This window comes from Pan troglodytes, chromosome 8 (assembly GCF_028858775.2).
Source record: "Pan troglodytes isolate AG18354 chromosome 8, NHGRI_mPanTro3-v2.0_pri, whole genome shotgun sequence".
Lineage (NCBI taxonomy): Eukaryota > Metazoa > Chordata > Mammalia > Primates > Hominidae > Pan > Pan troglodytes.
The window spans coordinates 83890105-83914351 of record NC_072406.2 but is presented as its reverse complement, the minus strand read 5'-3'; the positions used below and the strand labels follow the sequence as shown (position 1 = coordinate 83914351).

Genomic DNA, 24247 nt, shown 5'->3' with positions numbered 1-24247 from the left:
GAAGGATTGGCCGTCATGCCTATCTTCCTTTCCACATTGTTCACTGACTGGCTGTCGGCTGGTGTGTGGGTGCCCCCTCCCAGAGGAATAAGGACTCGGCCAGGTGGTTTCTAATCCCTTGTCTCCAAGTCAGACAGACCAGGGTTCGAGTCCTGACCGCACCCTTTACTAGCTTTGGGACCTTGGGCAAGCCTTTAAGCTCTAAGTCTGTCTCCTCCACAGTGCAGTGGCAACGGAATCCCTCTGCCTTGTGAGATTACAGTGAGGAGGAGAGAGTTCCTGAGAAACCCTCAGGGGAGGCTCAGAGCACATCCCAGGTGTTCAGTCAATTGCCAGGATTCATGTCCCCCACAGGGCTGGGTGGGTGGCAGTGGGGATGTTCATGTGGGGACAAGCCTCCTCAAGTAAGGCCACGTGGTGTACAGGGTGGGGGAGGAGAAGGCTGAAAAATGTGGACCTCCCAGCAAAGCAGATGGTGTGGGGGTGGGACCTGGGCTTCCTCAGTTTCCCCGGGATTCTGGTCTCCGCTGGAGATGCCCTGGCTTTGACCGTGTCTCCCCTCTGCACCCTGAATTGTGCACATTCCTGCACATGAGCACACAACACACACAGGGGCCTGTGCAAACCTGGCAAACCTGTGCCAGAAAATTCCTGAGGTGAACAAATCCCCTGCTGGGCAGCCCTGGGGGCCAGCCCGTGGGGGAGCTGACCCAGATGGATGACTGCAGGGGCACGGCAGTGAAAGACAGGTGCTGGGGTGGAGCTGGGGCTTGTGCAGTGTAGGGGTGGGAGCTCTCCAGAGGGGGTGGCCAGAGTCCCGGGCTCTAAGGGCACGTGTGGCTCACAAGCGGAACCGGCCAGAGCTCCCCTGCCACTGTCCCTGGGCTGCCTGAAACTCCCTTTGACAAAGCCTGAGGCCTACTGACACTGGAGGCTGGATGAGGGCTTTCCCTTGACCTCTGACTGCCTTTCACCATGCAGGAGAACCGCTAGAACTCTATTGCAAGAGCCAGCTCAGAGGGACACAGAGTCCACCAGCCCCACAGGGGAAGGCCCCCTGGAATCGCAGTGGGAGGGGCACAGACCCCTGGTAAGGGCCACCTGGCGGTTCTGCTGCTCTGCCACCACCTACCGTGGTCACGTCAGAGTCTGGAGGGGTCATCTCCACCAGGTTGATGTAGTAGGGTGCGTCCTTCCACGTGGGGTGGTTGTCGTTGATGTCCAGGAGGGTGATGTTTACCTGTGAAACCATAAGGGGCGCTGGGAGACACACCCAGCTGAGATGGGCCAGGGCAGGGCCTGCCAGGGGAAAAGTGCTCAGATGCCCACGGGCAATCTTCGCATTAATTCTGCCAGCTCCACCAACCTTGGGAGCCTTGGGCAGGGCCTGGGCTTTTGAGGGCAGGAAGGAGCCAGGCCCCTTCAGGAGAGAGAGTTCCAGTGTTGTCCCATCAGGAGGCAGTGGAATGGATGTGATAACCCCTGAAATCCTTGCTGTGACCTGGGACTTCCCCCATCCCTGCCTCCAGTCTTGGCTGAAGGTGACTGACAGGGTGGGGGATCTAATAGAATCCCTTGAGCCTCCCCGTCTCAGCTACAAGCCAAGCAATTTCCCTGCTCACCTGCCACCAGGTACATTATTTATAGGGCTCTGATTCCTATTAGTAGGAGCCTCCCTTGACAGAGTAGGGCACTGGGGATTTTTCCATCAAATCCCTGGCCACGCGATACCGTCTCCAGCCTCTCTGGCTGGGTAAGGATGGGGTGGCTGCTGCAGGCTGGGTGAGGGCCACAGTTTTGAGGGTGAGCCAAAGAAACCGAATGGGGAACAAAGAGGGGAGGTGGCTGGAGTGACTGTCAGCTGGTCCTCCCGCTTCCTCTCCCACAGAGGGCTTCTCACTTCCCCTTTCACTTCTGCAGCCGAGAGCTCATTCGAGGTCCCCACGTTTCATTCCTCTAGCTTTCTACTCTCTGGGGCACATTAGTTGGGGGAGAACAAGCCCCCAGGGACCCTCCAGGGCCCTGCTTCCTGCTCTGAGCTGCTCTTCCTCGCAGGAATGCCTGCTTCTGCTTTGTTGACAGGCACCAAGGCAAGGAGGGGCCTATGGGGCTCATGCCTTCTGCCACCTGCCCTCCTGGATTTTTAGGGGCAGGAGAGAAAGTATTTCATTTTGCTCCTCCCAAGTGCCCCTACATTCCTGGTGGTGATGCCTTTCTTCCCCACAGCTGTGGTGGCCCCGGGGGCTGACCTCTGCTGCTGATGAGTTCATTTTTGCCCCCTTGCTCATTCTCACAAAGCCTCACACTGGCTCAGGAGACGGGGGTCCAGAGGTACAAGCAGGGAGCAGCAGCCTGGCCGGCGAAGGGGAGCTGGGGCACGGGAGGGGAGCGCACTCACGGTGGCGATGCCAGTTTTCTGGTTGTGGCCCACACCCCCGTCCACTGCGCGAACGATGAGGATGTATTCAGACTTGGTCTCTCGGTCAAGCAGAGACGTGGTGGTGATTTCCCCTGCCAGAGAGAGAAGTGGGTGCGTGAGAGGGTTTGGGTGGGCCAGGGAGAGAGGGAGGGAAGAAGAGAGAGAGCGAGGGAAGGAGAGAGAGTGAGAACTTGCATGAGAAATGTTAGCAAGCTACCATGATCTGGCAGCCTGGATGTGTTCCTGAGCTGGCGCTCACAGTGGGAGACGGGAGAGCTCCTGTGCCTTGGGAGCTGGTTCCCCAGGGCTGGGCAACACAACCCCACGAGGAAGAAATATTTGCAGATGTGGGAAAATCTAGGCTGATTCTCAGGGTTAGGGGCTGGAGAACAGGGCAGGAGGGCCATTAGGCCTTAAGCTCAGTCACAGATCACCTCTTGTTTAGACTTTTGACATTATCTTACTGGCTTTCTCACCTGGAGCTAGTTACTTCAATCCTCTGTGCCTCAGTTTCCTCATAGGGTCCAAAGGGAACCATAATAGGAACTACCTCATAGGGCTATTGTGGGGTTAATTTAATTAAGATCATGGAAATCTTAGAACAGTGCCAGGCGCTGTTTATTTATACAGTCACAGAAATACAATGACAGGAAATGAAAACACCGGGTGTTCACATGCGTCTAACTTGTGACTCATTACTGGACAGTTCAACCTATCCAACCTTATCGTGCATTGATAATTAATAGTTATAAAATAATTTCCTAATTACATTGTGAATAGCATAATTACATTGCCTCGAGTTTTTTTAGTGTGCTAAATCTGAACAATTAAACAACATTTCTTGTTTGCCTGTATTTGGTCTTTCTTTGTATTTTGGTGTAACTGAAATGTAAACATCACCCTGATAGTGGTGTGCTGGTAAATGTTTGACAACTGGCTCCCCCCAAAATAAAAAAAAAAAAAGGCATTTGCCAATTTCCTTGGTGTAAATAGCCCCACCAGGGCCCATTTTAAGCTACCAACTTGGTGGTATTGAATATGGAGTTCACAATTGAGTGCCTCGCTAGCTCTTGGGAGCAGGGTGAGCCAGTCCCAGCAGACTTCAGCAATCACAGCAGCCAGGCCATTTACTATCTTGCATCAGCCATGGGAGAGCACCCACGTGGTGAAGATGTGAGATGTGGATTTGAATTCTGATTATGGCCCTTCCCAGGCACTTGGCCTTGGAGAATTTTAATTCTTTGAAGCTTCAGTTTTCTCATCTATAAAATGGAGATTAGTGTGACTTCCATGCAGAGCTGTTGTGAGGCTACAGTAATTCCAGGCGAGGCTCCCAACACTCAGAAAATGACTGTTTCCTTCCAATGGACTGTGAGAATTCTCCACGGGCAGGGCCTGTGTGCTATCCATCTTTTTATCCGCATTGCCTGAGCTGTGTGACCTGGGCCAAGTCGCTTAACTTCTCTGTGCTTGGTTCTTTCCACCATAAAACAAGGCAGCTGGACCAGATTGCTTTTAGGACCGCTTCTACCCTGACAGTTCCCTCTGTGGCACACTGGCTTGCCCTCTGGTCTGTGCAGGGCTGAGCAGGGAGCTGGGGGTGGGTGACAGGGCAGCTTAGGTGCTGAGGCCAGGAATGGAAGACTCACAAAGGTCTGCCCAACAAGCCACACTGCCTGCCAGGGTGGTGTCAAGTAATTGGCAGGGCGAGGAAGAAATTAATCTCTAAAAAGTTTTAAACGTGAACTTATCGGCATGATAGATGGCCTCTCCTGTCTGGGAAATTAGATCCAATTAAGGCCACCTCTGTGGAGCAGCCCTGGCTAATTTGACCGAGGAGCTCAGAGGAAAACACTTACACCTTTGGAGCCAAAGTCGTGTTAAGGCAGCAAGAAAATATCTGTGTCATTAAAGGCCCCAGGTGAAGCTGGAGCCCTGACTGGGGAGGCAAGGGCAGGGGTGGCTGAATGGCCAGGGAGCTACTCATATAATGGCGCCTTTAATGTTTGGATTCCGGAGTCAGGAGTTCATGCTCTGCGAGTCCTCAGTCAGGTTACTTAACCTCCCCAGTGGCTCAGCTTCCTCATCTGGAAAATGGGGATAAGGCTAGTACCTGCCTCACAGGTGACGAGGGCAGAATGAGATGCTGCTGCTGCTCAGAGCCCTGGGAACAGTGCTGGGCATGTGGTTCATATCCATTCATGACATGACTCTGAGACCCCTGGGAATGAGGGCTCACTGTGGGGGAAGCCCCTGAGAGCTGGGAGGAAGGCCCTCACTTTCTCAGAGATAGAAAAAGAGGCTCACAGTGGCCCTGGGTCCCCTTCCTCAGTCTTCGTACCTGTCAGCACCGGCCATCTGCTCCCCAAGCCTCCAGGAAAAGGGATTGAAGGCTGACTTCCAACATGGAGGGATGGATAGCAGGAAGAGCTGATGCCCTGCTGGCCACTGACCACCTGCAGCAGGGATGGCCAGTGTCCACCAAGGATTCCTGCTCCCTTCCCAGGGGAGAATTATTACTTGGATGTGACTGCCAGGCAGGGCCTGGCCCATAACCTCCTCCTAGTGCTCTGACAACCCATGCTCTCTTTTCCCTTCTGCAGTGACCTTGGAGCCACAACATGGAAGGGGCCTGGGTCCCAGAATCATCATGTGGAAGGCTGTCACTCAACATCTACATGGGTTGACTATATGAATTTGAATTTGTATTGTCTCAAGCCACTGAGATAGGGTGTAGCTGTTTAGCATCGACAGTTCCTTTAACTCATACAGAAATGCGTATTGGAAGTGGGGTGCCTTGCATGCCCACTGAGCTGACTAGCAACCTCATGAGGTCAGAGCCATGTCTTATTCCTTCCTGTACCCCAGCACCTGGCTCAGAGCAGCCCCCACCCCAATTTCTGAATGAACATATGAATGAATGAACATATGAATGAATGTACAGAAGTCCCAAGTCTTCCCCAGGTCTGGCTGAAAGCCTGGATCTCTTGCTGCTTCTTTCTGCCCACTTTTTCTCCCAGCTTCAAGGAAGAAAGAAAACTGAGGAATGTACATGGAGAGACGAAGAAGAAAGAAGAGAGTTACATGGGCTGAGCTGGGAGCTGGGGGCAGGGGGCTCACAGGTGAATAAACAAAAGAGAATAATGATGGTAATTTTTTTAGCACTTTTCGTGTGCCAGGGACTAATCAAAGTTGCTGCCTATTATGTATCATTTAATCCACACAACAGCCCTAATATGATCTTCCTCATTTTACAGGTGGGGAAACTGAGGCACACATCCATGTAAGAAGAGGAGCCAGGCTTTAAGAATGAGGTCAGCAGCTGAGGGAGGGGGACACTGAGGCTTTAATAAAGGTGTTCCTGAAGAGGGGTGTGTTAACCAGCTATTTGTAAGATGGAACACATTTAAAACATAATACAACTCTTCACCCTTGAAAGACATCCTTCACTGGATCAATTCACATTATGATTTTTTGGGTAAGATCAGTAATCACACTCAAATTAATATTTCATGGATTACACTGGTGCTCAAAGCTGGCCTGCTCAAAACTGAAAGGAAGGGGATCTGGGCCCAGAGGCTGGTCCTGGGGCCGGGTATGGACAGTCAGCCTCAGGGTGTGGAGGACCAGGGTACTTGGGGTGGGGGGCTCACCTGAGCGGGCATTGATCCGAAACTGGGTGGAGCCTTCCAAGGAGTAGATGATGGACTCCTGGCCGTACTCCCGGGAGCGGTCCAGGTCCGTGGCATTCAGGAACAGCACCGTGGCTCCTTTAGGGGGAAAAAGGTGGGAGCAGGGGGTGCTGCTCACCCTGGGCCCCTGGCTTCAAGGCCCCAGCCCTGGGAACAGCATTTGCACTGGCCCAAGAGGAGGACGTGGGACCCTCCCAGTGACCAGCTCTCAGGGAGGTGGGAGGCCTGCCTGTTGCGACATCCCAGGGACGAGGGCGGCTCAATCGTTGCTCTTGGAGCTGAGATCGCTGGGCTGGGTGGGGACAAGGCTCATGAGAGGCTTAGGGATGGACTGGGCCCTCTGGTGTCTTCCTGTCTCCCTGGCCCCTGCTTGGCTGGCCACTATATTAAATACACTCAGATTGGCCAACTGTCACTTGGAGTCAAAAGACATGAAATTCCATATTAAATTATTATACATTTACTGTATTCAATTTCAGTCTAGTTTTATCTTGTTCAGGGGAATTTATAAGGGTTTTTATTTTCTCTTTAATGTTCAGTTAGGGCCTTCCCTTTTATTTCCAGTTCCGTGAAATCCTGACTCAAGGTATCAGCTTTTCCAGCCACCCTGTCCAGACCCTGAGAGCAGCTTGTCCTGAAGCTGTGCCCACCAGGGCTTCTGGCTCCAGCCCCTCCTGCCACCCAACTGCCAGCTCTGGCCCAGTGGCGAGGAGGTCCGGTGCACAGGTTCCTGGAATCTTCACACCCAGACTGGACCCCTCAGGGCCTCGGCAGGCGCCTTCACCTGCCTGAGCATCACTTCCTCCCCTGGGACCGGGTCTAAAGATACCCTCTAACTTGTGAGTTTGCTGCTGGGATCCTGAGGGATAAAGCACTGAGGCCACAGGCTGAGCCCCACAGGGAGCTCCACTGGGCTGCAGGGCTGGTGGTGACCGTCCAGCGGATGAATCAGCAGTCCCGAGGGGCAAGGGGCCAGGCAGGCCATTGTGGCCCTGTGGCCCTGGGTCCTCAAATATGACCCTTAGGCCTGCCTTGAGCAGGAGGACAGGCACATGAGCCCTAACATACCCCTGAAGAGAATTAAGTGCCATAGTGAAGGCTTCTCCTTGACAGAGTCCCCAGGGATGGGGGTGTAGTACTGGAGGCGGCTCTTTAGCAGTGATATTCTCCAGGGGATGCCTGACTAGGACAGGCAGGGTAGGCTGGGTGCAGCCCAGCACCTACCCAGCTCATTGTCAGGTGCCAGAGTGGTATCCAGAGGTTCTCTTTAGAAGGCCTCATGGTGCCAGGAAAGACCAGTTCTGACTCCACCATCCTGACTCCACCATCCCTGACTCCACCAACCCTGGCTCCACCACCCCTGACTCTACCATGCCTGACTCCACCATCCCTCACTCCATCACCCCTGGCTCCACCATCCCTGGGTCCACGACCCTTGATTCCACCATCCCTGACTCTACCATGCCTGACTCCACCATCCCTCACTCCATCACCCCTGGCTCCACCATCCCTGGGTCCACGACCCTTGACTCCACCATCCCTGACTCCACCACCCCTGACTCCACCACTCCTGGCTCCACCATTGACTCCACCACCCCTGACTCCACCACTCCTGGCTCCACCACCATTGACTCCACCACCCCTGACTCCTCCACCCCTGACTCCATCACCCCTGACTTCACCACCCCTGGCTCTACCACCCCTGACTCCACCACCCCTGACTCCACCACCCCTGGCTCCACCATCCCTGACTCCACCATCCCTGGCTCCACCATCCCTGGCTCCACCACCACTGACTCCACCACCCCTGACTCCACCACCCCTGGCTCCACCATCACTGGCTCCACCACCCCTGACTCCACCACCCCTGGCTCCACCATCCCTGGCTCCATCATCCCTGACTCCACCACCCCTGACTCCACCACCGTTGGCTCCACCACCGTTGGCTCCACCACCCCTGGCTCCACCACCCCTGGCTCCATCACCCCTGACTCCACCACCCCTGGCTCCACCACCGTTGGCTCCACCACCCCTGGCTCCACCACCACTGACTCCACCACCCCTGACTCCACCACCCCTGGCTCCACCACCCCTGGCTCCACCATCCCTGGCTCCATCATCCCTGACTCCACCACCCCTGACTCCACCACCGTTGGCTCCACCACCGTGGGCTCCACCACTGCTGGCTCCACCACCCCTGGCTCCACCACCCCTGACTCCACCACCCCTGGCTCCACCACCGTTGGCTCCACCACCACTGGCTCCACCACCCCTGACTCCAGCACCCCTGGCTCCACCACCCCTGACTCCACCATCCCTGGCTCCACCACCCCTGGCTCCACCACCCCTGACTCCACCACCCCTGGCTCCACCACCCCTGACTCCACCACCCCTGGCTCCACCACCCCTGACTCCACCACCCCTGGCTCCACCACCCCTGACTCCACCACCCCTGGCTCCACCACCCCTGACTCCACCACCCCTGACTCCACCACCCCTGGCTCCACCACCCCTGACTCCACCACCCCTGACTCCACCACCCCGGACTCCACCACCCCGGACTCCACCACCCCTGGCTCCACCATCCCTTATTCCACTATCCCTGGCTCTACCATCCCTGGCTCCAGCATCTCTAACTCCAATGTCCCTGACTCCACCATCCATGACTCCACCATCCATGACTCTACTGTCCCTGATTCCAGCCTTCCCATCTCCTTCAGCCACTGCAGCAGTTCCTGACATGGGCATTTTCTTTGCTAGGATCATTTGCTCTGAGTGTAAGGGCGAAGCTGCCAGCCTGCCCCAAGGGCAGAACAGATCCCCTGGAACCTTAGTGTGGAGCTGGTGGTGCTGGGTCTGCAAACTGAGCCCTGCAACCTGAGCCTGGCCCAGAGATTAGCCTCTCAATCGCATCCTCACATAGGAACACATGCCCCGCTGTAAGGCCACCCCTCTGAAATCATGGCCCCTGGGACCTGCCTCACAGTGCTATAGTCTCAGAGCCCTCTGCACACTTGAGACTGTTTAATCAAGATTGCTTAATTAATCATGGATCATTATTCTTCCCCCACTAGATTATAGTTAGAGGAGAGCAGGAACCAAGTGCCCAGCACAGCACCTGCACATAGCAGGTGCTCTGGAACTAGCTGTTAGCTGGCAGGTAACTAGATGTTTCCAAAGGCTCCCCAATTTGTCAAGGAGCTTGGCCGGGGAAAGAGAAGGCCATGGACCTCCCACAATTTGTGTGCAGAGCCAGGGTCTGCACATCCTGGGTGCTGTGACTGCTGGCTGCCTACCTTCGTGTGCCCCCCACCCCCCGACCTGAGCCTGTACCTGCCATGATGTTCTCCACCACGGAGACGAAGTAGGAGGGCTTGCTGAAGGTGGGAGGGTTGTCATTCTCATCCTGGAAGGAACACAGACAGGTTGCAGGAGGCTGCAGGGAGGCAGGTGGGCTGGCCAGATGTCTAAGGTGGGCACCAAGGAGTCAGGCTAGGTCTGGCTGGCCCTAAAGAGCTTTGGCCTCTCCGTATAACCAGAGCCAGGTGAGGTGTCAGCAGGGAGTCAGGTAACCCTCTGGCAGGCTACAGTTCTAGGAGGTAGGACCAGCCTTGGGGAAACATGCAGGCCTCAGGAAGGGATGGGGAGGCCCAGGAAGAGGGAGTGTGCCGGCAGCAGCTGGGACTGCCGACAGCTGCCAGCTCCCCAGGCTCCCCGCTGGTCCTCCAGCTGAGCCCCAAGCTCACTCCAGCACTCACACCCCCAGCTCCCATGCTGGGGATGCCCACTTGGACCCCTGCGTAGGTCCACCAGGATGATGACAAAAGCTTCTAGGACTCTCCTCAAAGATACTGAAGTATGCGGTGGCAGCTCAGGGTCAGGTGGTTCCCAGAGCCCAAACTCTGGCCCTGGGCTGGCTGCTGGCAGGTACAGCTAGATTCCTCCTTGCACACGAGAACAACGGCTCTTCCAGCCCCTCAGCCACCCCTAGCCCAGAGCCCCACCCCTGTCAGTTCTAAAGCAATATCTCTTCCAGCCCAGCCTTCGCCAATAGCCAGAGGACGGTGCTTGGCTGAGGGGCTGAGCCTGGCAGGGTAGGGTGGGCAACTTCTGCCTCCTGCTACGCACCCCCCAACTCCTTCACACCGCGGCCCTTCCTCTTCAATTAGAAGAGACTTTCCTGCCCTTTAATACTCTTATCCTCACCAACCACTCTTGCAATCTCCCAACAAGAATTCCTCCCTGCTTCCCTCTTGGAGGAAGCCTCCCCAGCCCACTTGGCTCATGACCTTCTCCCCTTTCCCAAGAGTCCAGTGCAGAGCTCAGGCACCGTTGGGCAGTCTTTATGTTACAGTCTTTGGCAGCTCCTGTTCGTTTGCTAGTGCAAATAGGAGTTCCATGAGAAGGCCTGGCTTCTCATGGAACTGAGAGCTCTTAGGGGGAAAGGATCCTGTATGAAGCCCCCTTTGCTGGAGTCGCAGCTGACAGAGCAGCCATGAAAGATGGGGGCATGCTATCTGGCTGCATGACTCTTGGGACATCAGAGAATCTCAGCCTGCTAAGATTGTGGGTGCCCAGTAAGGAGTGATCCTCTCTTTCTCCAATCTGCCCCTTGGCTCTGGATGGCACCCTGGGTCACGCTGACCTGCCCCTCTCCCCAGATACCCAGCAGTCTCAGGATTCCCCTGATGTCCAATGCCCCAGCTGCGTGCCTGGGCATCTCCCCTGTCCCTGGTGCGGGTGCGAGTGCCCCATATACTTATACATTTAAGCTTCTGCTTGGCTGCACGAAACGGTGTGGAGAATGTCAGTGACAGAGCATGAGGCAGAAACTTATTAGCGGTGATATTTCCCCGGATCTTGGCGCTGCATTCGCTATTAGTTCTAAATCAGCGGCTCGCTCTACAAAAGCTTATTGTCCCCTAATGGGAAATCTACAAACCGAGTTTGACTTCTTTATTAAAAACCAACAAGCAGTGGATGAAAAAGAATCACCTGGCCCCTCCGGCCCCTCCTCCTCCTGGAGCCCTGTGGTTTCCATCTGCCTCTCCCCACCCCCAACCTGTGCAGGAAATGCTGCCATCAACGACTTCATTGCTGCTGGGTTTTTAAATTCCAATTGGGAGAAAATCCTTTTGGTGGAGGGAGGAGGCCGCTTAGCCGAGTGACAGCTACTTAAAAACCAGCCACGTGCAAAATCACCCTGAAGGCGGTGACCTTTTCAAGTGTGGTCCTCAGACACAAGTGACTGTGCCATCCAGAGGCCCTGCTTGAGAGACAATGTTCACTCATAGCCAAGGTGGCACCTGTCTTTGTTGCCAGACTCTCCGGCTGCCCCAGGGCCAGGGTGTACTCGGAAGGGAAGTGCAGGGCCCCTGCTTGTCCCTGGGATGGCTTTGAGGGAATTTGAAAATGGGGCCTCTTCTACTAGGCCACTGTGGTTTCATGCCAGGGCACACCCTGGCTTCCCAAGTGCAAAGTCAGGTGGGTTCTTACCCCCACCCACCTCCTCTGTGGTCCCAGGGAGGGAGGCTGCTGGTCACACTTTTATTTGCAGGGACAAAAAGTGAGTTCAGTCCCTTCACCTTCATCTCTCTGCATGCTCCGGACCCTTTTAGGGGGGCTGAGGCACAACGAGATGCTCCGGTCCCTGCCTTTGCTGAGCTACAGGTTGGGACAGGTCTGGGGTTTGGAGCAGAGCTCGGGTTTCAAAATCTCATGAGGGTGGGTCTCCGAAGGCCTTGCTCCTCAAAGTGTTGTCCCCTGACCAGAAGCATCCACATCACCTGGGAGCTGTGTGGGAGGACACACAGAATCCCAGCCCTGCCTCAGACCCACTAAATACGAATCTGCCTTTTAATGAAATCCCCAGAGAATTCCAGGGCCCAGGGAACTTTGAGAAGCACTGGTCTCAGTCATATGTGGATAGGGATGACCAAGGTTCCAGGCCTGTGGCTGTGGTGGAAAGCATGTCAACATGGGAGTCATTCAGGTCAGGGTTCAAGTCCCAGCTCTGCCAGTAAGGAAGAAAGGCACTGGTGAGCCTGGGTCCTCCCTGAGCCTCAGCCTCCCCATCTGTAAAGTAGGACTGAAAGGGGCTGGGTCATGTGAAAGGACTTGGCACGTTCCTGGAGCTCAGCACATTTTAGTTTCCATTTCGCTACTTAGGCCTGTCTAGCCCCGGGCGAGCCAGAACACTTAACTTATTTCCCTAGACCTCCCTTACTCTTACCCTCTCCAGCATCCACTCCCCAAAGCCTGAATGGCTCCCTCTCTGCCTCAGCCCACTCATGGGAACTCCCATTTGCACTAGCGACAGGCTGGGGCATGGGTGCGGCTGCTGCTATGCATGGCTGTCTTATCGCTGTAATGACAGCCAACATTCCAGGTGCCAGGTGCCACCTGCACAATCCCATTTCAGCCTCACAAAAATATCATGAGGCAGGTATCACGATTACCACCAGTTTGCAGATGAGGAAGTTGTTTCAGAGACCCAGGTCACACAGCAAGAGGGCAGCAGAGCCAGGTTTCAAACCCATGTGCCTCCACAGCCACACCCCTCTTTCCACAGCCACACCCCTCTTTCCACTTGGTGTCTCCAGGGCCGGTGGAGCAGGCTGCACATTCACCTTCCTGTCCTACTGGGGGCCCAGCACAGAATTCACTGCCTCCTTGTGCAGAGCAGCATCCTGGCTGGTTGAAAGCAATGGGTGGGTTGGTCAGGGTTGTGAGTGCAGCTACGATTAGAGGAGGCTTGGGGGCTGTGGTCAAGTCTGGGAAACTAAGGCCAGGTTTAGGTGGTGTGGTCAGGGTCGGGCCATGGGGTAAAGTGCCAGCCCATGGTCATGACTGCCAGGGAATGCATTATCGTTCCCTACCCTCAGTGTTTCTAGGTGGGAGGTTACAGGTTCGAGTCAGGCCGTTTTTTTTTGTTGTTGTTTGTTTGTTTGTTTGTTTTTTGAGATGGGGTTTTGCTTTTGTTGCCCAGGCTGAAGTGCAATGGTGCGATATCGGCTCACTGCAACCTCCACCTCCTGAGTTCAAATGATTCTCCTGCCTCAGCCTCCCAAGTAGCTGGGATTACAGGCACCTGCCATGATGCCTGGCTAATTTTTGTATTTTTAGTAGAGATGGAGTTTCACCACGTTGGCCAGGCTAGTCTCAAGCTTCTGACCTCGTGATCCACCTGCCTCAGCCTCCCAGGGTGCTGGGATTACTGCGCCCAGCCCAGGTCAGTTTTAAGGTTTCTGAAGATCTCCTGGTCCCTGTCCTCCTTCCCCCAACACTCCCTGAAGTCTGAGGTGCCAGGCACAAGGACTCCAGAAGCCAGGCCCCAACTCTCTGCCCTTCCCTTTGCTATCCTGGTTCTGTATAGCCTCATCCTCCTGGCCCCCCCTAAATTCTGCTCCCACATGCCCAACTGGAAGGCTCTCCCATCAGGCATCACTTTGACTTTCCCATCACTTCCAGCTCCATCCTATTCAGCAAGCAAATTGGGTCCCTGGCCCAGACAATGGCCTTTCCGCTTGGAAGCTCGCCCTGGAGCTTCAGCCTCGGGTTGAGAAGACAGAGCTTGTTAAGGCCGGGTGTGGGCAGTGGCAGAGGCTGCTGGTGAAGCTGGCTGTGACAGGAAGGCTCTCCAGCATGTCTGCTCGAGGGTGAGATTTTCCTGAGCTTATGTGAAATCACAGCACATCTCTGAACCTGACAACCTGATCTAATCCTCCCGGAGCCGATAATGCACTAACTCTTCCATCAGCACGCGTTCGCTGTCTCCCACAGATGGGGAGGGGGGCAGGCGGTGCGTGCACAGGTGTGTGTGGGGAGGTCTCCATGCGGAGGGGCCCGTTGGTCCCGCTGTCATACCACTCTCTGCATCCCCGTGTGGCATTGGGCAAATGAACCAGCGTGGAGATGGATTCAGCAACTGATAATTTCAGACACAGAAAACACTAAGGTGTGCTTGATATTCATGTCAGAGAAACTGTGGCTTGGTTTCAGACCGCTTTAGATCTTCAGAGGAGTGGAAAAGGGAAGAAAAAAAGGAAGAGCAGGATAGAGAGAGAGAGAGAAGGGAGAAGATGACCTTCTGGTCATTCTTCTGTTCTTCACAGAATGCAGCCATAAATGAAGGAAACCCACGACATTTCCTCCTCACTTGACTCCCAGCTCCTGTTTCCCACCGAGGGTGTCCTGGGGCCCCCAGTGAAGTCAGAGCAGACAATGTGTCTCTTCCTGAGTACCAGGGCCCTGGGCCTTCCCTGGCCAAGCAGGGAGGCAGTGAAGTTGTTGCAGCAGTGGAGAGGCTTGCTAAGGGCAGGCTTTGGGACAGACGGCTGGGTAAACTCCCCAAGGTGCAGGGACAGCCAAGGAGGTGGGGGCCACAGTCCTAGACTACTGGGTTCACAGGAAGCACTCACCATCCCTTACACTAGAAGGGCAAGGCCAGTGGCCCTGGGTACTTACAAACACCTCGATGGTGACAGGGACGGTGCTGTTGAGAGGGGGGTTGCCAGCATCCATGGCCATGACCGTCAGATAAATCAGCCCATTGGATATCTGTTCATAATCCAGGGGGCGACTGACGCTGATCACTGCAATGACAGGAATAGGCCAGATCCCTCTGTAAGCAGACTTGAGATGCCCGTCCAGACAGGGGTCCCCTTTGGGCAGAGAAGTTATGGCTGGCATGGCCCGGGCCAGCTCTGGCTTGTTTTCTGAACACCTGGAGCCTCAACATCTCGACTGAGGTTTCCTGACTGCCTGAAATGTGCCAGACCCTGTGCTGCGCCCACCAGGTGATAGCTGGTTTGGTGGTAATGTAAGCCCCACTTTTACAGATGAAGAAACCAAGCTCAGAGATGTTCAGTAACTTGCCCAAGGTCACACAGCTCTCAATAGAGTGGGGAGATGAGCCTAGGTTTGGCTGAATCCAGAACCCAGGCTCTTTCTTAGTAGGTGCTCCTGTCTGCTTGTCTGTCTGTCTGTCTCCCTCACTCATCTGGCACTTTATGGATTTTCCCCGTCAGTCTGGAAGCTGCTGGAAGGACAGGGTCATGCCTTGGGCCCTCCAGCCCTCCCTGTCACTACTCCTCTCTCCAGGTAAGCACAGAGTTCCCCAGAAGTTGCCCAGCACTGGGGATGCCAGGGAGGACCAGGCAGTGGGGTGCAGAAGGCAGGGCCCTCCTCGGTCTCCTCTAGCCCTATTTCTCTAATCTTCTTCCCTCCCTTCTCCTTTATTTATTTTCATTTAAAAAAATTTCTTTGTAGAAGCAGAGCCTGGCTGTGTTGCCTAGGCTGGTCTCGAACTTCTGCTTCAAGCAATCCTCCCACCTCGGCCTCCCCAAGTGCTAGGATTACAGGCGTGAGCCACTGCCCCTGGCGTCTCTCTCTCTCTCTTCTCTTCCCTCCATTTCCTCCCCACTTTATGCTATGGGCTCTTCATACCCATCCAGTCACCTACTCTGGGCACTGTTTAGACCCCATGGGGAGGTACTCGGGGTTAGGTGCTGCAGACCTTACCTTCAACAGAACTCTGTTTAGAGGTGGGCGAAGAACCCTAAGGCCAAAGGCAGACCCAGGCTGAGAGGCAGGATTTGCAGGGAGCTAAGATAGATGCCTGTGCCCTGAAATATCCCTACTACTGCACACGACTGAAATCTCTCCATTAGTACTTGTTTGTGATAAGCCATTGATTCTCAGCTGGGGAGGGAAGGCATATTGGCTTGGGAGTGGGGGGCACGGGAGGTCTTAGAAGGCATTACAACAATATTAAATTACAACTTTCTATTTGGAAAAGGGAAACAAGATTATTGCTTTAGTAATATAAAATCTAAGGGGGATTCTTCTAGTTGAGAGGAGGGTGAGGTATGGGGCAGGCAGAAGCATGGAGCTTTTAAGTTTTTGAAAGAGGGATGGGTCAGGCACAGTGGCTCACACCTGTAATCCCAGCACTTTGGGAGGCTGAGGCGGGAGGATGGCTTGAGGTCAGGAGTTCAAGACCAGCCTGGCCAACATTAGCAAAACCCCATCTCAACTAAAAATACAAAAATTAGCTGGGCGTGGTGGCACGACTGTAATCCCAGCTACTCGGGAGGCTGAGGCTGGAGAATTGTATGAACCCACAAGGTGGAGGTTGCAATGAGCCGAGATCGAGCCACGGCACTCCAGCCTGGGTGACAGAGTAAAACTCTGTCTCAAAAAAAAAAAAAAAAGAAAAAGAAAAAAAAAAAAAAGAAAGACAGACAGAGGGATGTAGATTTCATAGAGAATGCAATTTCTTTGTTTTTTGTTTTTTGTTTTTTTTTTTTGAGACGGAGTCTCACTCTGTCACCAGGCTGGAGTGCAGTGGTGCAACCTGGGCTCCCTGCAACCTCCGCCTCCCAGGTTCAAGTGATTCTCCTGCCTCAGCCTCCCGAGTATCTGGGATTACAGGTGCACACCACCACGCCTGGCCAATTTTTGTATTTTTAGTAGAGACAGGGTTTCACCATGTTGGCCAGGCTGGTCTCAAACTCCTGACCTCAATTGATCCGCCGGTCTCGGCCTCCCAAAGTGCTGGGATTACAGACGTGAGCCACCGCGCTGGTCAGAACTGCAATTTCTACAGTGGCATTTCTCTGAACTGAACTAACTGTGGGGTAGTGGGAGGAATGACCACTGGACCCAGAGTCATTCAACGCACATCGATCCCTTCTACCCTGGGGGCACCTAACCCAGGCTCCAGGAATCAGAGAAGCTTCCCAAAGGAGGAGGTGTTAAATGAGCCCTTAAAGCTAGCCAGGGGCTACACACTGGACAGCCAAAGGGAGGCAGGACCAAGGGGCAAGGAGGAAGGGCTTTCCTGGCAGAAGGAACAAACTCTGCAAAGACATGGGGGTGAACACCAGTAAGGGGAGACAGTGTCAAAGTGTTCAAAGAGGCTGGACTCTGGTGGGGCAAGGGCTGCTGAGAGCTGAGGCTCGCAAGGCAACCAAGGGCCAGACCACACGGGGACTTGGTGCCAAGCTCAGCAGCTTTGCAGGGTGAGCTCAGGCAAGTTGCTCCCTGTCTCTGGGCCTTAGCTGCTTCATCTGAAAAACAAAATAGTCTCTCTTGGGATCTTGGAGCTTGAGGTTGCTGCTATTTCCTACCAGGGCTCTAGGGATGGGGACCCACAGCAGGCAGCAGGGCATGGTGCAGAGTGCCTGGCCCCACAGGGCCGCCCAAAAAGTAGGGAGTCTTGGCTAATGAGCTTCCATCCCACGGACCTGTCTGCAGCCTTGGTAAGAAACAGAGAACCCCAGAGATTCTGTTAACATCACACTTCTGGCTCGATTGCAGGGCTGGCCATGGCCTAAGAACCAGACAGAGATCCTGCTGATGAGGGACACAGATGTTGACCCTATGGAAGGGTGACTCAGGCCACATCCTGCTCCACCCCCAGGTGCTCGGGGCAGCTTCCTGAGTAGCCCAGAGTGTCAGGGAGACAAGGAGTGCCCACCCCACCCCCACAAGGGAGGTGTGAGTGCAGAGAGCCCCCCAGCCCTCCTCCTGGCTGGGCCCCGAGTTCTGCCCCACACCTACCTCCATAGCCCTCGTACAGGCTGATGTCGAAGTAGCTGCCAAAGGCAGATGCACTGACAATGCTGTAGGTGATCTGGTTGTTGGGAGGGGAGTCTTCATCTGTTGCCTGGAAGGAAGAGGGCAGACAAGGGCCGTGAGCCTGCAGGAGGCTGGGGGCCAGAAGAGGGTGGGCAGCTGGGAGGGAGGGGAAGACTGGCCCTGTTCACAGCTCCTTTTTTGGGTGATCCAGCCCTGGGTCTTGTCCTGGCCCAGGACGCCAGGAGGCACCCCTTGTGCTTCAATTGGAGGCTGCACTCTGGCTCCCAGCAGACGCCCTGCTCCCCTCCATGTGCTGGGTGTGGAAGCAGCCTGGGGAATCTAGAGGGCAGGTGGGAGGCCCAGGAATAATGCAGAGGCCAGGCCTTCCCAGAGGCTGAGACACAATTACCTCCCACCCCCAACCCCAGCTGGAACACCCCCACTTGCAGATGCCCTCCCTAACTCCCGGAGCCGGTTAGGGCCCTAGGGTTGCATACCCCATTGGTCCCCTTACACCCAGTGGTAATTTCTTATCTAATTTCTGCCTCCCTCACTTAGACCGTCAGCTTCATGTGAGCAGGAACCTTGTTTCTTGATTGCTGCTGCATACCTACAGGCCAACACAGTATTTGGCCACAGTGGGTGTCTAATCCATGCATGTTGCATGAAAGCAAGGAGGAAAGAAGGCACCTGGAGTGGGGCCAGGGATCCCTCTACCCCTTGACTGTCTTCTCTGGGAGCTGAATTAATAAGCTTCTTTCCAGGTTGTCCCTCACTCTAGAGCCTCCAGTGGTCCCCACCACTCGGGGTACACCTGGAGCTGAGCAGGGAGGGCAGGGCAGGACAGGGTTGTAGGGGGGGCCGTGGCCAGGCTGGGCGGGCACATGGTCTGTTCTTCTTGGTATCCCCTGTGCTCACCCTTCCAGCCTTGCCTTCATCCCTACCTGCTTCAGAAACAAGTTCCAAATGGAGGCTCTGGGTCCCATCCCTTGGGGTAGGCAGCATGGGGAAGGGGGGACATTTAAAAGTCTCTGGTTAAAGGTCACTGAAGCCTAGTGGGGGACTTGCTGCAGGAAGCACTTGGAGAATAGCATTCCGGGACTAGACCTGGCTCTGCTACCCGACTATGTCTTCGTGGGCAAGCTTCCTCCCCTCTGGGTTCCCCTTCTGTAAAATGGGGTTGCACTCCATGGTCTCTGTGGCTCCTTCCAGCTGCAGCACTTCCTGATTCTAGTCAGTCGTTAAAGGGCTTGGAGGGGGTCCTGACACAGGGAACTGCTCCCCACTCAATGCCCTTGCTGAGGGAGATGGCAGTGGATGGGTCGGGGGGTGGGATCTTTTGCTAAATTCTGACCTAATATTTAAGCTGAGACAGACACTGTGTATAAAGCCCCACTTGGTACCAAGGATATGAGGTGTTGCTCAGAGAAGGCCCAACACAGACCAAGAATTTGACTCTCAAATCTGTGCAGTATTCTTTGCGGATAGAAGGTCAGCCCCTCTTGCAGTGGGTTCCCTAGGGGGTTGGTCAAGAAGAAAGCACAGGCTAGGCACGGTGGCTCAAGCCTGTAGTCCCAGCTGCTAAGGAGGCAGACACAGGAGGATTGCTTGAGCCCAGGAGTTTGGGGCCGCAATGAACTCTGATTGTACCACTGCACTCCAGCCTGGGTGAAAGAGTGAGACCCTGTCTCATAAAAACAAAAAACAAAAAAGAAGCAAGCAAGCAAGTACAGGGGGAAGGCTAAGATAAATGGCAGGAGTGCAGGGCTCCCTGGCACCTTACCCGGAGCCGCACCAGCTGTGTGACAGAAGGCTCATTCTCCCGCAGAGCACCCACGTAGGCATCCTTCTGGAAGGTGGGCATGTTGTCGTTGACATCCAACACATTGATCCTGACCCGGCCTGTGGTCTCCTCGCCGCCCCCGTCCCGGGCAATGATCGTCAGGGTGAAGCGCTGGATGAGCTCATAGTCCAGCCTGGCAATCAGCATGATGAGTCCCGTGTCCTTGTCCAGCGAGAACCTGTGCCAGGCCGAGAGGATGGAGAGAAGGAACACCGTGGTTTAAAACAGGCTTGTTGATGGGGCCGGCATTTCCCAGCCTGTCCTTGTCCAGAGTGACAAACAGAAATAAATGAAGTCTGAAATCTGCCTTCCCTTTCACTTGCCCTGAGGAGAGCTGCTATTTCTAAAGGGGGTGGGTGAGTGGGTGGCGGGGATCAGGATCACACGAGGTGGGCAGGAGGAGTTGCCTGATTTAAGCAAAGAGGAAACCCAGGCAGAACAACCCTCCTGCTATGAACAGGAGTTCCTACCTACTGCAGATATTTAGATGCTGGAGAACTGTGAGGGTAAAAACGTGTGCCATCCCAGATCGTTTTGCACCAGAAAGCTAGGAATGGGCAGAAAGCAGCTGGTGAAGGGCAGGGTGGTTGGTCCTCTTTTGGGAGCTGCCCCTTGACTTTGAGGAAATGAGCCTTGAGTGGGAGGCTGGTAGACATCTCCCAGGTAGCAGAAAGGTCCGGCAAGACAATGCCTCCAACTACCTCATCTAAATGTCCCCTCAGGAGCCTCATCTGAGCTGTCAGTTGACATCTGTGTGCTCTGACCACAGCTGCCAGCCACCAAGCCTGGAAGGTTCTGGCTTGGAGTGAGGAAAGTCTCAGGCCCAGAAGATGGGAAGAGGTGAGACCATCCAAGATGACCAGGATAAGGCCACGTGAACACGGGTTCCCTGGGGAAAGGGCTCCCTGTGCATTCAGCCATGCTGGTGCCTTCCTCCCATTTCAGACCCCCATCATTGAGTGACAGAGAATGGACAGGTGCCCCTAACAATCTCCCTGTCTCTTCTTTTTTGAGATAGGGTTTCACTGTGTCACCCAGGCTGGAGTGCAGTGGCACAGTCTCAGCTCATTGCAACCTCCGCCTTCCAGGTTCAAACCAGTCTCCTGCCTCGGCCTCCCAAGTAGCTGGGACTACAGGCGCCTGCCACCACGCCCGGCTAATTTTTGTATTTTTAGTAGAGATGGAGTTTCACCATGTTGGCCAGGCTGGTCTTGAACTCCTGACCTCAGGTGATCCACCCTCCTCAGCCTCCCAAAGTGCTGAGATTACAGGCATGAGCCATGGCATCCAGCTCCTTCCCCATCTTTTCTTGATCCTTCCCACGGATAGCTGGGGCCAGTCATTCAAGCTGACACCCACCGCCTCACTCATTCCACCGGGCTTCCCAGTGCATCAGACACGTGGTCTTCGAGCATGTTAAAAGTGAGAGGGGGCCGGGCGCGGTGGCTCACGCCTGTAATCCCAGCACTTGGGAGGCTGAGGTGGGTGGAGCACCTGAGGTCAGGAGTTTGAGACCAGCCTGGCCAACATGGTGAAACCCCATCTCTACTAAAAATACAAAAATTAGCCAGGCGTGCTGGTGGGTGCCTGTAATCCCAGCTACTCAGGAGGCTGAGGCAGGAGAATTGCTTGAACCTAGGAGGTGGAGGTTGCAGCTTGAGCTGAGATTGCACCATTGCACTACAGCCTGGGCAACAAAGTGAGACTCTGTTTCAAAAAAAAAAAAAAAAAAAGTTAGAGGGCTGCCTTTGGCTTGGATTAACTGAAGACAAGGGAAAGAGATGGCCCAAAATCAAGCCCGGACCAATTTACCATGAAGGGTGATGGGGCAAGGCTGGCATGTGTTAGGCAGGGAGGTGAGTAACCCGCCTACAAGTTGCTGCATGTTGAGAGCCCTCTTGGGGCAGGCTGTGTAGCCTAGTGGTGAAGGTCACATGCAGAAGCCTGACCACGGCACTTATAGCTGTGTGACTTCGGACAAGTGACTTAGCCTCTCAGAGTTGCACTTTCCTCATCTGTAAAATGGGGATGATAAAAGTGCCTAGCACTGAGTTCTTCTGTCATTTCACTGAGAGGATGACATGAGACAATGCCTGTGAAGCCCTTGGCCATCACGAGCCTGACATGTAGTAACCGCGGCTGGCGGTGGTGGTGGTGTGCTGTCGCTAGTACTTCAAAGCCTCTCAGAGACACAATGGATCCATTCCCAAAGCTAAAGGCTATCTTTTGAGGGTCAGATAAGCTGTGCCCCAGAGAGTTGAGGAGACTTGACCAAGGCTGTGCCACAATCAGGGTCAAACCAGCCACAGTGCCCATGGGTTCCAACTTCCAGTCCAGTGCTCTAGCCACAGGACCCAGCACCTCCCTCCCTGGGCACTGAAAAGTTCCCAGATCTCATGAGTCTGGGGAGGGCCAAGGACCACTGCGGAGGGGCCTGAGGGGCTGTGGGCAGAGTCTCACCTGTCAGGGTCATCACTGAAGAAGTAGTTGACTTCCCCAAAGGTGCCTGCATCATTGTCAGTTGCCTGCAACAGCGAGAAGAAGAAGTCATTACTGCCAGGCCCAGCTGAGGCTTCAGGTCCACAGGAAACCCATGTTCCTCTCGCACGTCTCCTTTGGCCCAGGGTGAATTTTCTGAGGCCCAGACCCCAGTGAGGCCTGGTGAAAGCCTGCTGCCAGTCTGGGTTAGGAGCAGGTCAGAAGCAGAGTGGGACAGAAACTGGCCTCTCCACCCCCACCAGGTGTTCCTTCTCTGTGGCCATCCCAGGGAGGCCCTCCTCCATCTCCCCTGACCTAAAGTTTTAATGGGGGTTTGGCTTTTGTGGCTTGGAATATTGGCTTCCATATTGTCCCTGGCATGGTTCTAATCCACAGTGCAGGCTAAATGACATCATTCATTCACTCAACAGTTAATTATGAAACACATAATCCATGCAAGGATTATGTACTGTCTCGATGCCTCAGTTTCCCCATCTGTAAATTGGAGGTGGTGCTAATAATAGTACCTACCTCACAGGGCTGTTGTGAGGGTGAAGGGGTTGTACATAATCCATGCAGTACTTCGAGACAGTAAATAATCCATGCAGAGGTCTAGATGTGACCTCTGCTCTCTTCCCAGACCACTGCCCCAGAGCTGGGCAAACTGCTGCCTGCCACCAGATGCCCATAGGGAAAGGCCTCAGACTGACTTTGGGGTCCACTTGCATCTGTTTTATATTTAAGGTATCTCTATAAGATTATACGTGGATAAAGCCCTCACGGCTAAAAATATATTTTGATCCCTTTGCGCTCAATATTTTTGAGGTTCCTTTTAAAGTTCCTGGAGTCTATTAAATCTAGTAAATTCTATGTTCTTAATGATAAGCCTGAATTTTCAAGGAAAAGCTAATTTGTGTTTAGTACATTCAGTTCAGGAAGGCAGATAAGTGAAAAATATATTTCTATCCCAAATGAATGAAATGAAAAAAAGTTTATACCCAAAGGATTAAGATCTTAGTTATCCAGAAAACTTGGCTATACAGAAAGATGTCATTTCTGGGGGCTCTGGGCTGCCAGCTTGTATAGGGCTGCCTCTTGTGTTGGATTTCCTTTCAATATCCCCACGGCTTATGCTCCTATAGACTGTGCAGACCTCTGTCCCCACCACCACCCCAGCCAGGCTCAGAGCTCATATCAGGTTCTCAGGGGGTGCATGCTGAACAAGTGAAAGGAAGGCACTGAGCCATGTCACCACCCTCCAACCCAGGACTGGCTCCTGGACGGGGCCTCTCCCACTGCCTGTGCCATTCCTCACAACGGCAGCAGCGACTGCTGGCTCCTGCATGCCTTCTACCTACAACCCCTTCACCCTCACAACAGCCCTGTGAGGTAGGTACTATTATTAACACCACCTCCAATTTACAGATGGGGAAACTGAAGCATCGAGACAGTACATCGTTCACTCAAGTCTTCACAGCTAGAGAAAGAACTGTGCTGGGTTTGAATCCTGTGCCATCTAGCCATGCCCTTGCCTTCCATCAGTGATTGCCTCTGAGCCAAGAGGGGCGCTTGTTCTCAGAAGGAAGGGAGCCTGGTTATTCCAGGCGAGAGGAGACCACACTGCCCAAAGTAACCCCAGATTCATCCTCACTTTACAGGGACGGAGGAGAAGGGGAGCAGGAGGAATCCCAGAGCCCTTCCCACCCCCAGGTTCCACTGACAATCAAGGTCATCAATGCATGGTCTTGTTGGACTGTTATAACTGCAGCTTGGTCTTGGGAAGATCTGACTGCCATGTCATTGAACCCCTTGGCGAGGGGTCACTGTGGTGTGGAGGCCTCAGTTCCAGGTAACTGTGTGACCCAACCATACCTCCTTGGCCCCCATCATTTGCCTTTGTCAAAGGAAAAGGGTTTGGGGAAGGACGAGGGCAGGGCAGGCACCTGTGGGGCTCACTGCACAGCACACATGGTGCCTGGCATGCAGTAGATGCTTCATAAATGCCTGAAAAATGAATAAGAAGGGGGTGGTGCAGAGAAAATAGGGAAGGGGCAGAGAGACAGCGGTGAAGACAAAGAAGGCAGGACTCAGAAGAAAGAGGACAGAAGTGAAGCAAATGACAGAAAGAAAAGGAAAAGGGAAGTAGAGGAGAGACAGCAGGCTAGGAGGTGGAGGAGAGCAGCTGAGAAGCAGAAAGTGGGGTGTGCAGGAAGGGAGGGGCCTGGGTCATGG

General features: G+C 54.3%; 1 protein-coding gene across 2 annotated transcripts in view; it reads right to left on the bottom strand.

Moving 5' to 3' along the window:
* Nucleotides 1-24247, bottom strand: part of CDH23 (cadherin related 23) — a 419047-nt gene that overhangs the window by 118650 nt on the left and 276150 nt on the right. For both annotated transcript variants that reach the window (XM_054659691.2, XM_054659692.2), the window contains exons 14-21: nucleotides 21998-22062; nucleotides 19478-19715; nucleotides 17677-17782; nucleotides 14578-14705; nucleotides 9445-9517; nucleotides 6073-6189; nucleotides 2399-2511; nucleotides 1133-1240 (exon numbers count right to left, since the gene is read on the bottom strand). In XM_054659691.2, the coding sequence (XP_054515666.2) occupies nucleotides 1133-1240; nucleotides 2399-2511; nucleotides 6073-6189; nucleotides 9445-9517; nucleotides 14578-14705; nucleotides 17677-17782; nucleotides 19478-19715; nucleotides 21998-22062 (948 nt within the window). The remainder of the gene's footprint in view (nucleotides 1-1132; nucleotides 1241-2398; nucleotides 2512-6072; nucleotides 6190-9444; nucleotides 9518-14577; nucleotides 14706-17676; nucleotides 17783-19477; nucleotides 19716-21997; nucleotides 22063-24247) is intronic.